Source organism: Xiphophorus couchianus, chromosome 15, assembly GCF_001444195.1.
Source record: "Xiphophorus couchianus chromosome 15, X_couchianus-1.0, whole genome shotgun sequence".
NCBI lineage: Eukaryota > Metazoa > Chordata > Actinopteri > Cyprinodontiformes > Poeciliidae > Xiphophorus > Xiphophorus couchianus.
Window position 1 is genome coordinate 413,384 of NC_040242.1, and position 12,976 is coordinate 426,359.

At 38.6% G+C, this 12,976-nt stretch overlaps 1 protein-coding gene and 1 long non-coding RNA gene across 4 annotated transcripts; one reads left to right on the top strand and one right to left on the bottom strand.

Annotated features, from left to right (window-relative positions):
- Positions 1-1,408: 1,408 nt before the first annotated feature.
- Positions 1,409-8,934, top strand: hadhb (hydroxyacyl-CoA dehydrogenase trifunctional multienzyme complex subunit beta). Of its 3 annotated transcripts, XR_003598457.1 has the most exons (17): positions 1,409-1,529; positions 2,701-2,778; positions 2,962-3,003; positions 3,338-3,434; positions 3,524-3,568; positions 4,167-4,266; positions 4,353-4,440; positions 5,122-5,309; positions 5,388-5,568; positions 6,360-6,481; positions 6,653-6,732; positions 6,815-6,862; positions 6,971-7,058; positions 7,137-7,211; positions 8,277-8,441; positions 8,530-8,632; positions 8,673-8,934. XR_003598457.1 is itself a non-coding variant. In XM_028040388.1 (16 exons), the coding sequence occupies exons 2-16, from the start codon at positions 2,712-2,714 to the stop codon at positions 8,563-8,565; spliced, it is 1,422 nt and encodes a 473-aa protein (XP_027896189.1). In that variant the 5' UTR covers positions 1,409-1,529; positions 2,701-2,711; the 3' UTR covers positions 8,566-8,934. The 3 variants fall into 3 exon arrangements, 2 of the variants coding, with proteins under 2 accessions (XP_027896189.1, XP_027896190.1); XM_028040388.1 differs by having other exon boundaries at positions 8,530-8,934; XM_028040389.1 differs by having other exon boundaries at positions 1,445-1,529; positions 2,668-2,778; positions 8,530-8,934.
- On the bottom strand, positions 8,627-9,063 carry LOC114158667 (uncharacterized). Its single transcript, XR_003598458.1, has 2 exons — positions 8,837-9,063; positions 8,627-8,803 (listed from the first exon to the last, which is right to left on the bottom strand). It is a non-coding gene; the product is annotated as an uncharacterized LOC114158667 (long non-coding RNA).
- Between the last annotated feature and the right edge of the window lie 3,913 nt (positions 9,064-12,976).

Consider the following 12,976-nt stretch of genomic DNA (forward strand, 5'->3'; position numbering starts at 1 on the left):
TAGCCACTAGCACAAGACTGTGGAGCTTTTTGAGCCTTTATGTGCATCACTAATTAATATGGATGTGTGTCTGTATACCATTTAAAGCAGTCTCTGTGTGCCACCTGCTCCAGGCAGCAGCACAACCAAGACTTCTGCGCTTCCCACCATTCATTTATGTTTATTTATTTATTTGCTGCCTTTTCTACTAACAACTTGTTGTAAAGTCAGAACTTAAGGCCAAATCTTTAGCCACACAAGCAGATTTGATTATATTACCTTGAGGTCTGTTCCCAAGAAAGAGCCATGAGTTGTAAAGAGAAAAAGGGATTAGACATTTCCCCTGATTATCTGACCTTCCAGTCAGATATGCAACATCTCATTGTTCTTTTAGGACTAAAAAAAGAAATAACACTTTATTCACTAGTTCAAAATGTAGCTAATCCAGCATAGGTTAACAATTTCATCATAATTCAGATTTATTCTTTTGGACTTTCTATTTCAACATGAATAATGTCTCATTTTCCCTCTATAGAGGCAAATACAGTTCAAGAAATTGTTAAACAAAGGAAAACCATACCAGAATAAGAATAAATATACTGGTATACTGGTGTAAAGAATAAAGTATAAGAAAAAATACTAAAACAAAATAAAGAGAAATTGACATTAAAACTTGAAAATGCATCTAAAAGGATGCTTGTTAAATTATTCAAATAACTTATTTTACTTATTAAGGTTGCTTTAGTTAGAACAATCACACAACTTTCAACTATACACAAAAAAGACATACGCAAATTATATTTAAAAAATATTATTATTTCTTATAACCATAATAGTTCATGAATCGATACGGGCCATTAGAATAAACATTTTCAGACCATAAGTTGTCATGGTGATGATTTCTTCTGTGAGGAGATTGTAAAATATATGTTTTTAATATTTAAAACAGTGATCCCTGTATTCTCCGTTTGATGACTTAGATTTAAATAAAACTGTCGTAATTACTAATAAATTATCTGGCACGATCGATTGTAACGTTAAAAGGCAAACGTAAACATACATGTATAAAACTTGCTATGTTATCCATTTGCCATGCACTTTATTTAATGATGTTGATTTAATTAAAATGATAAAATTATATTGGTTTAGTGACAGAAAGCAATAAAAAACTGCTGATATAACAATGTGTACGCGTAAAATAAAACTTTAGCCATTGGGGGTGCAAGAGCGTAATTGTTTCTTGCAGCAGACTGAAGAAGGATCTTGAGTCAACTTGACAATTGCCTGAACTAAAACATTAGGTTTTCAACTGTAGTTTCAATAAAATGCTGACAATAATCCACAAATATACGTTAAATATTTTATATAAGTATGGAATATTGGTCTTTAACGTATGCCTTACGTTTTATTCATTTTTTTCGTTTATTCATTACCGGCATTTATTACAGGCGCCGTAGTTGTTTTGGGTACTTTACAGCGGTTGTTGTAGTCCTGTGCAGTCTGTCATTCAACAGGGAAGCCGTGGAGGCAAAGAAGCAGCACAACTAAAGGTAAGATGAAACGTCGTCCAGGCTGTTATTAAAAACATAAAATATGTTTTATTTATGCAGAAAGGATGTCTAAAGTCTTAACCAGCATTACAGTTTTAAAGCTAACAGTCAGCTAGCTTCGCTCTGACGTTAGCTTGCAGTGCTTCATCTATTTTTGCCATAAACGGCTTCCCTGATGACGTCTTGTTGGCATTTAAATGCTATTAAAAGTAATGAAACGTCTCTTTGGAGTTTTTAGAGAAATGACACAGTTTGAGGCAATTATAGTTGTTTTTTTGTCTCTGTCATTCTGTAGGAGAGGAATGTAGGTGAAAGGTCGCTGTAGCAGGAGGTTGGGCAAGGGTGACCCAACAATACATCAGACTGACGCACATAATAATTCATATTAAGTAAATTCAAGGAGTAGTTAGAAAAATAAATAACACTTAATATTAAAGATTAGTTTGTTGGAAATTAGCGTACGATAATGGTGCACTTTTAGGCTTTTTCAGCATTTCTAGATGTCTACCTAAATTTCTTAGGCTATTTATATGGCAGTATAAATGATCAAATATTTATTACCGCGAAGGGAAAACTAAAATTTGAGACCAAGAAGAGTTTTATTTAGAAATTTAGGGCATGGTCTCATCTCAAGTACAGTGAAATTGACCTTTTGCCTACAAAAGTATCTTAATATCACTTGAATGTGTCGATCCGTCATTCAGAAAAAAGGCGTCTTTAGAGTTATTTGAAATTTCCGGAAGATTGTATAAATATTAAATGAAAAAAATAAATTATAAACGTTTTAAACGATGAAAAAGCATAAAATATAGTTTAAGTGTTTTTCAGTCCTGAATTATTGTGGAAAAAAGGAAAAACATGATTATTGTTTAAAGTTTCATTTGTTCTTGCACCATTCTTTCTGCCTATCCATTCATTTTTTTCTTTCTTATTGTGAATTTTGTCGATTTCACATTTAAAGCATGATTACAATAGAGAAATATTCCATAATTCATAATAGACTTTTGTATTTATACCTAAAAATTTATATTTTTTACCAGAAAATTGCAACTTACTAAAATAACATTGCTTACAGTTTTATTATTATTTTAATTAAAGGCTTCTATGTTTATGTTTTATTTTTGTTTTAAAATTTCAGGCTAAAATTCAAAGTAGATAATTTTTTCTCCAGTCTGTAGCATTATGGCCTCCATGTTGCTGAACACGATGCGGACCGGCGCCGTACGACCGTCCTGGGCCGTGCGATCTGGTAAGTTCTTCTTTTATTTTTTAACAGTTTAAATTTATGAAAATAACTTCCAGCAATCAGTAAAACAGCAGCACTTCTTACCATGTTATTTCTGTATAACTCTTACTGTTTTTATCTGCAATAATAATAATAATGATAGTAATAATCATAATTTTAAGTCAATGTTGTTGTTTTTTCTTACAGTTGCACGCTCCCTCAGTACAACAACACAGCTCAAGGCTCAAGGTAACAAATACTACTATAAATACTACGTATTTCATTCTACATTAAAAGTATCATTTTATATTGTATAAAACTGCATAATTTTATTAAACAATTTAAGTTCAGTATTTTGATTACAAATGAAGGATTAAAAGGGGATTGAGTTCTTCCCCACTGTTTTGCAGAGTGTATATTTATGCTAATTATCACCATGGAAATTAATCTTTTAAGTATTTAAGTTGCACTGCATTTGTAAAACAATGTATCTACTGTAACAAAACATGACAGGTTCCCATTAAGATAATGGAGATACGTCGATCACTGTTTGCATTGATAAAATTGTTGTTATTTTTCTCAGTACAAACTGAAAGCAAAAAGACGCTGGCTCGACCCGGGGTGAAGAACATCGTTCTGGTTGAAGGAGTTCGAACCCCTTTCCTCTTGTCTGGAACTACGTACGTTTGTTTTGTTTTTAGAAACTGAGTTTGTGTTTCCATAGTTTGTTGATTCTGTTATAAAATGTCTCCTTCATCGTTGGTGACAGGTATGCTGATTTAATGCCCCATGACCTGGCCAGAGCAGCTCTTCAGTAAGTTTGTGCTTCTGTTTTCGAGTTGACTTTAAGCCAAAAACGTAACTGAGAAAAACAAAACGTTGTTCAGAATCATAGTTTGAAAAGTGAAAATAAGGACCAGATATAAGCTGTGTGCAAACTAGTCATAGTTTGTGTAGAAAATAAAAATCTGGGTAAAATAAAGATTTGAAACTTGTGAATAAATTTAATACTTTTAAGAAACGTTTAATTCATGATTTCAGATGAATTCACATGAACTCCTTTTATTCTTACATTACATTAATGTAAGGAGCTTTAAGCATGCATCCACATTTAATTTGGATGCATAAGGAATACTTTCAAATTCTTTAAATCCAGTTGTAACAGCACCATCAGGTAATAGGTTTCACACACAAAAGTATTAAAAACAATATATATATAAAATTAACAATAACCAAGACTACAAGAAAAAACACTGCAGATATTAAAATAAAAATATTGTACTCAAAATTAGACAAAAAACTTGGTGTTAGGGACTTTAGGTGTTGGAAATCTACTGTAAAATCATTTTTTAAAGTGTTTACTTCCAGTCTTCCTTGTATTTCTCTTTAATTCTCTGCTTGTGTTTTTCTAGGGGTTTGCTGAACAGGACAGGAATACCTAAGGATTCTGTGGATTACCTCATATATGGGACGGTCATCCAGGAGGTTAAGACCAGCAACGTGGCCCGGGAGGTATAAACACACACGCACACACCCCTACTGAATCAGTGTGATCTGGATCTGAAGTTTTTCAGAATGACCTTGTCGTTGTTTTCCAGGCGGCGCTGGGGGCCGGCTTCTCTGACAAGATTCCCGCTCACACCGTCACCATGGCCTGCATCTCCTCCAACCAGGCGATGACCTCAGGTAACCTCAGCTCTTTATCAAAGCTGCCTGCTTCCTAGGCATTTTGGCTGTATTGATGGGGAAATTCATATTTTGCACGTTTTTGTACTACATTTGGATTTCTACTGCTTCTATAAACCACCCAGTTGTTTATTTGGAAATAAGTTCATGTTTTTTGGTGTGTGGGAAATTAGCCGTTTCAAAAACCTTCAGAATGCTACAAATCCAGCTAGCACTGCGCTGTTACCTAACAACCCCAGTGAACACAAGGCCGTCACCTAGCAACCCAAGCGGAGCTCCAGCACGTTTGGTCAGCTGGTTTCACCGCTTTATGCGCTGTACAATGTCTGCACGAAAAGACAAGTGCTTTGTTTGTTGATTTACCATTCAGAATCCATTTACTGCATTCTTGTTGAATGTGCAGGAGGCTCCAGTTCTGCTTTTCAAAGTTGAACGGTTGTATAATTGCGTGTCTGTCTGCAGCCATTGTCGCGTGCGAGTGTGAACGTTGAGTTGGGGGTTTGTGGCCAGCAGCAGATTATTTGGATCTAAAATAGCTAAAAACTAAAATCTCATTATCTAAGAATAATTTTGTGCCAAAACATATAATGAACATGTTTTGTATAAACCGTAGGCCTACTCTAATCTGTTCATGGAAGCACAGTAGTTCACCGTTAATGTTCTCTCTCTTTATCTCCTAAGCTGTTGGAATGATTGCAGCAGGCCAGTGTGACGCCATCGTGGCCGGCGGCGTAGAGTTCATGTCCGACGTTCCGATCCGTCACAGCCGAAAGATGAGGAAGACCATGCTGTCCCTCAACAAGGCCAAAAGCGTCGGCCAGAGGCTCGGCCTGCTGGCCAGCATCCGGCTGGCACATCTGGCTCCAGAGGTCGGCATCGTTGTTTTTTTTTTTTCCTTTTCTTTTGTGTGTAACATGATACAAACTTTGTTGAATGTGTGTGGTCAGCTCCCTGCTGTCGCCGAGTTCTCCACAGCGGAGACGATGGGCCACAGCGCAGACCGTCTGGCCGCGGCGTTCGGGGTCACCAGGCAGGAGCAGGACGAGTTCGCGCTGCGGTCGCACACACTGGCCAAGAAGGCTCAGGACCAGGGGCTGCTGGAGGACGTGATTTCCTTTAAAGTTCCCGGTAAATCCTCATCCTGTCATTATCTAACAACACACATTCAAACTTTAATCTTATTTCACATTTCTATGATTATTTCTAAGTATATATTCTTAGGTATGTTGTTGCAACTCTCGCATTTCTGTCATTGTTTAATAGATATTTTTGGAGTTACTAAATCTATAGATGTTCTTTATGGATTTAATATAAAATAAATATTTCTTGAAAAAATCCGTGACTAAGAAAATGTGTCTGGAATTTTATAAAAACAAACAGAAAATTTTTAGATTATAATCCGGAAAAGTATGGCGTTTAACCCTCTGAGCCCTAAGTTTCAAATCTCTGCCTGGATATTTTTCCTTATTTTAATTGTGCGCAGTTCTTTAAATGTCCTGTGAGTAAATATATTTGCCCATTTATCCATAACAACTTTAACTTTCAATATCTATCAATTATTTTAGCAATTTACCGTCCATTAAGAGAGTGTTTCATCAGATTAAACAGAAGTAAAACATGCTCCCTGAAACGGCGGGAGTGAAATTACCGTAATAACTCGATATTGACTGTAAAGTGCAATGTCTCCAATTTCAGACGCCGTTGGAGTTTTTCAGATAGCGCAAAGTATCGCAGAGTTACGGTACTGGAAATTTGGCCGTGTCGTCGCCGACACGTTCTGCCTAGAAGGGTTAAGATAGAAAATGTGTCGGAGTCTGTTTACTTTAGCCACAAAATCTGAGATGGATTTCAGCTAAAATGACATGTATAATAAATCCTAACAGCTTAAATAAACTGATCCAACATGTTTTTGGTTTCAGGTCGGGATATCGTCTCAAAGGACAACGGCATCCGTCCATCTTCCATGGAGCAAATGTCCAAACTAAAACCTGCCTTCGTCAAGCCGCATGGCACGGTCACTGCTGCCAACTCGTCTTTCCTGGTGAACTTTAGCTTTTACTGTTCTATCTGGATAAACATACTAACTCTAAATTCATTTGAGCGCAACATTTTCTTCAAAAAAAACCCAACATGTTTTATTTTAGTTGAAGTCATTTTGACAAACATCTCCAGCTTGAATTTTGTGGATCCTTGTTTTTGTGTGTTTTCTCAGACTGACGGCGCCTCTGCTGTTCTCATCATGTCTGAGGAGAAAGCTTTGTCCATGGGGTTCAAGCCCAAAGCCTACCTCAGGTATCTGGACTTTCTCAGTTTTATTTTCACCTCTGCTTCGACCTCAGGTGCGCTCATCTGTGTGATGTTTTCACGTTGACAGAGACTTTGTCTATGTGTCCCAGGACCCCAAAGATCAGCTGCTTTTGGGGTAAATTTATTCCAGAAACATCCTAAAAATCTTGTTCTATTCCAAACTGCACGTTAAGAAAATGTTCTAGTATTTGTTTCCTCTGATCTGTTTCATTTTCTTTTTCAGGCCGACTTACGCTACACCTAAAGTCCTGGAACGGGCCGGCCTGTCGTTGTCCGACATCGATGTGTTTGAGTTTCACGAAGCATTCGCTGTAAGTTCTCACAGTCAGCTGTCTTAGAAATAAATCACTTGTTTCTGTCATGATGTTGTGTTTTTGTATGTTTTGTAGGGTCAGATTATGGCAAATCTGAAGGCGATGGATTCTGATTGGTTTGCTCAGACATACATGGGCAGGAAAGCAAAGGTAATGATTATTAGTAATCAATCTATGATCTATGCAGATCAGCTGAACTATTTTTGTTAGGAAAAGTTTGAAGTTTAGGTTGGTAGTTCTGTAATCACCCATAGGAATTGTGGTCTCATGAATATGAACTTTAAAGCTGCGGTATGTAAATTTTATTTTTAAAAAATGATACTTACATGTTTATTTGTGTGGTATGAGACAGATAATCCGTGAAGAGATTGCTCTTACCCATCACTTCCTGAGCTACTATTGCCATCAGTAGAAATGCCGACCAAAACCAACCAATCAGAGTCAAGAGGCGGGTCTCACTGCTGTCAATCACTCTCATGTACTCGATGCTAAATGTGCTACTGGAGGAGAAATGACTTTCGGTTACAGGAAAACCGTTTATCTGTCGTCATCGGTGGCTATGCTAACTAGCCCTAGTGTTCATGACAAGCTATGCTAACTGCAGCTTAGCAGAGAGCAAAGGTGATTGACAGCACTAAGGCCCGCCTCCTGGCTCTGATTGGTGTAAAAAGATTTATTTTTTTATAAAAGTTACATACAGCAGCTTTATCTTTGAATGTTTATGCCTATCGCAGTAAGCAATGAATGATTTAATCACATGATAATCTTTTCTCTTTTTACTTTTGAATAACAAAAGTTTTTGGTCAGACTTCATAATTCATTTTATTTGTCGTTTCTGCTGGTTTGTTTATTCATTTTGCATATTTAAAATGTCTTACATTTCCAGTGTTAAATATTAAATAGAATTTAAAGTTTATTAATGTTGAGAATTTGTTCTTGCGTTGTTAAAACATTATTATCGTTTATGACAAAAACTTATCATGCTGCAAAATCTGTTATTGTGACAGTCCTAGTTATGTTGGTCTGATATTAATGTGCCTTTCAAAAGTATTCACTTCTTGAAATGTTCTAACATTTTGATTGTGTATCATTATGTGCTTCTTTCTGCTGGTTTATCACATAAAATCCCATTAAATGTCAGTGGTGTTTATATCTATAATGTGAAACATTTCACTGGTGCTTTACCCTTGACCTTTGACCCTGTTATCTGTGCAGGTTGGGACTCCACCGTTGGATAAGTTCAACCTGTGGGGCGGCTCTCTGTCTCTGGGCCACCCGTTCGGTGCCACAGGCTGCAGGCTGGTGACCACCGTGGCTCATCGGCTGAAGAAGGAGGGCGGACAGTACGGCATGGTGGCCGCCTGCGCTGCAGGAGGACAGGTAGCTTCTTCTTTTTAACCTTAAAAACCAGCAAAAATAAAAACAACACAACAAATATTTAATTTTTTGTAATTTGTCCATCTTCCAGGGTCATGCCATGGTGATTGAGGCCTATCCCCAGTAACCCATGATCCCTAATTAGATCTTAATTCTCATCATGTCTGCTGCCAACATACTTGCTAACATGATCAGCCAAGTGAACGTTCAAGCACCACTTTGCCTTGATCGGACAGGTTGAATAAGTGATGCGAATGTGTTTGAGGGCTCGTTTGTAAATTAATTTTAGCTTGGAGGCTGTTAAATTATAGCAGAATGCTGATGAGGAATGTTTGCTCGGTTTCCTGGTGTCTTCTCAGCATTTTCTCTGAGTTGAATGTAACATAGCAAAGTTTAACCCCGCTCAGAGGAAGTAAGGTGATCCTAATGTTTGTATATCCTGTACTATGTTTTTTCATACAGACTGTTGGAATTAAATGGTGTGATGAAACTTAAATGATTCTGTGTTTCTTCATATTTTGCTTTTAACACAACTGCAGTGTTAATGATGCAAATCAGTCCTTTTTTACCTGTTCACTTTCACATGTTGACACAAGCTGTATGAAGATAAAATAAAGTTTTTAACATCTTTGTGTTGATATTTCTAAAAAAAAAAACAATGTTTTTGTTAGATTTTATTTTTTAAATATATTCAAAAAATTTTAATTAAAAACAAACTAAAATTTGACCAATAGTGGAGTTTCTCAAATTTAGATAGAAATATTTTGTTATTATAATATAAAGCAAACTTTCTATCTATCAGAAACGTCATGTCAAACATGTTTGCAACGGTTTGTTGCTTTGGAACATAAAAATCTTTTTTAGAATAAAAACTGCATGCAAAAACTTAAAGTGTGAAAAATATTTCTTTTCCCTAGATTTCTGTTGTGCACAATCTAATGTTTAATTTTTTTCATCTCTTGAATTTCTTGCAATTTTAAATATTTTCTAAAATGTACTTCCAGAAAATAATTTTGTAATTAAAAAGCTGAAGTTGTTTAATAGATTATTCTGCAAATAAATAACAAGATCTTTAAAAAATACCTGCGTTTGACCACTTTAAAGCAAAATCAATAAATTATAACTTGCATATTATATTGATCAGCTCAAATTTCAAGATGTTCTTTATAAGTAGTTTTTAACAAATGGTGAAGTTCATAATTGTAATTTAATGTATAATTTATTAATTTATCGTCTGGATTTGGGGGAATATTTCTTAAACATTCAATAAAATCGAGGCCGTGTGTTTTCCGCTTTAGTTTCTCGGTAATTTTAGCAGCAAAAGTTTCTTTCTGTCCCATTATTACTGCTGAATTGATATAAAACTCACCTAAAATTGATGCTGCGTCAGGAACTGTCGGTGCCACTGCTGCACATATAAAAGTTAAAGGAACAAGTTTCACACTTTCCCCAAATTAGATATGAGCTGGCAAAGTAGTTTTGATGTTTATGTTCAAAATCTTTCTTTTTTCTGCTCTAGTTTTTCTTTAGAAAGTCACATTCTGACTTTTTTTTAGTGTTCAAAGACAGACAGAAAGCATTGATGCACGGACAACTTCAAGCGGTGTTGATGGTCTATGTTTTATTCAGCAGAAACAGGAAGTATTGTGAGGAAAAGATCAATGTATAGAAAGCTTTGTGTTGAGGATGAAAACAGAATTTAGGCAGAAGGGGTGTGGAGCTCCTTAAAGAAGCCTCTTAAAAGTCTTAACGCACTTCAAAATTTGCATTTCTCAAAATTGTTTTTTTTTTTATTATTCACATGCATATTTTTCAACTTGCATCGATGCGTCAGCAGTAAACCTCGCGCTTAATTGATTGTGAAAAACGCTGCTGCTCCTGACGAGCCGCCTGGTGTTAATGAGGAGGTAAAGAGGGATGCTCGGGCTTCCTGGTGATTTTAAAAGCGACATGAATATGGAAAACTGGGAGAGAGAGAGAGAGACGGCTTTAAATAGTTCATCCTGCACCTGCATGGCGTCCTTCTCATATTTGACTGGGAAAAGCCCAACTTTCACAGCTGCTAAAAGGTTTGTCTAATTGACAGCGGATGGGCAAATTTATATCAACACATTGCCGCAACGTTGCTTTGGTGTGTGCCAACCCCTCAGCGCTCACCGGGGAACCTGCGCTCGGCACACACACCTCTCAGGTTGGGGGGCTTGTTAACATAACTTCAGTCAGACGCTTCCGTTTAAAATGTATTTAAAGATTTAATTCTTCCAGTTTAAGAAATCCCCGACTCTAGCGAGAGGCGCTGATTAATGCAGCCGCGGCTGTCACAGGCTACAGGCGGAGGGAATATAAAAAACACAATGTTTTACTGCCAAGGCAAAACGGAGCTCAAATGTAAATAGCAGGGAGATCGACAGAGAGGGATTTTTTTTTATTTTTTTTGTGTTTATAACGCTTCAAAACCCGCCTCAATCCTGCGAGACACCGGAGACACGCAGACACACACCGACGTTAGCGAGCCGCCTCGCTGCCTCAGCGGGGCTTTGATCAGACGGAACCTTTTATGGGGAATGACTAGTGAGTGCACCCGCTGCTGTCACTACAAATCTGGCTCACGGAGAGAGAGAGGAGGCGAGGAGGGAGGCGGGGAGGGAGGCGGGGAGGGAGGCGGGGAGGGAGGCGGGGAGGGAGGGGAGGAGGGAGGCGGGGAGGGAGGGGAGGAGGGAGGCGGGGAGGGAGGGGAGGAGGGAGGCGGGGAGGGAGGCGGGGAGGGAGGCGGGGAGGGAGGCGGGGAGGGAGGCGGGGAGGGAGGGGAGGAGGGAGGGGAGGAGGGAGGCGGGGAGGGAGGGGAGGAGGGAGGAGGGGAGGGAGGGGAGGAGGGAGGCGGGGAGGGAGGCGGGGAGGGAGGGGAGGAGGGAGGAGGGGAGGGAGAGGAGGAGGGAGGCGGGGAGGGAGGCGGGGAGGGAGGCGGAGAGGGAGGCGGGGAGGGAGGAGGGGAGGGAGGGGAGGAGGGAGGGGAGGAGGGAGGCGGGGAGGGAGGGGAGGAGGGAGGCGGAGAGGGAGGCGGGGAGGGAGGAGGGGAGGGAGGGGAGGAGGGAGGGGAGGAGGGAGGGGGGGAGGGAGGCGGGGAGGGAGGCTGCGTGTTCCGCGCGGTGATGGGAGGCAGGGAGTCGGAGTGCAGCGGTGACTTTCATCTCGTCCTCGCCGGCTCACGCAGGGCGGCACCTGCTGAAAGCTGCACTTAACTTCCTCCACCTGTGTGTGTGTGTGTGTGTGTGTGTGTGTGTGTGTGTTGTTGAACAAGTTGTTATGCAGAGCCGTACTGTACCCGGGTGTCAAACTCATTTTCATTTTGGGCCATGTCAAAAATCTGAATATTGTAATTAAGTTGTTAAAATATCAATAAACAGTTGTTAGTTGCAGCATTGAAGAAGTGTTTGTTAAAATTAATTAATATTGCACATCTTTTCCAGGATTTCGTGATTGTTTTTGTGTTTTTTAATAAATATTTGTAAGAACTTTTTAGCTAATGCAGAGGCGGTCCCAGCCTGTTTGGCGCCCTGGGCGAACTGGGGCTGAAGGGGGGCAAATGTATGATGTTAAATGTGACTTTTTATTAATCGCCGTATTGATCACGGACTATAAGTTGACATCAAATAAGGCAGCAGTGACTTAAAACCAATTTTGAGAGAAATTTGCAGTACAAATCAGAATAAAATGTGTGGGTCTGTTGATTTTGTGTGAATTTTGCAAACTTGTGCAAAACAGGAGGGATTTATTGATGTAATAAATAATACAAATAAATAGGTTTTTTTGTTTCATTGAAGAAGTGTTTCTTAAAATTAAATAATATTCAACATTTTTTCACCCTGATCAGTCCCTTCAGGATTTTGTGAGTATTTTTGTGTATTTTTTTTTATTCGCAATAAAAATCACAGATTTTATGGTGTTAATTTAGAAATATTTGTAAGGAACTGTATGATGTATGATTAGAGCAAATAAATGCGACTTTATTAATTGTATCGATTACAGACTACAACTTGACATCAAATAAGGCAGCAGTCACTTTAAACCAATTTTGAGAGAAATTTGCAGTAAAAATCAGGAAACAAATGTGTGGATCTGTTGATTTTGTGTGAATTCATTGATGTATTGAGGGCCATATAAAAAGCTATGGCAGACCAGACAGCTGTGGCAGACTAAAAACTGTAGGCCACACCCTTTTATACTCGCACGTGAAAATGGCTGAAAACAGATGTGGAATTATACTTAAAAAGCAGAAGTGGAGCCTCCTGCACAACAAACAAGAATACAGCAAGTGGTTTCTGGATGGTAAGTCAACAGCAAAACACTTGTCTTTTCCAGCAGCCATTGTACACCGGTAAAACCAGCTGACCAAATGTGCTGGAGCTCAGCTTGGGTGAGCCCAAGTGCCCATGGACGTTCGAAGATTTTTGAAATGTCTCATTTTCCAGACACCTAAAATTAACTTAGTGTTTTTTTCTTTTTTCAAGTGCTTTAGCTGTTTTTAGCAGCAGTTGAAA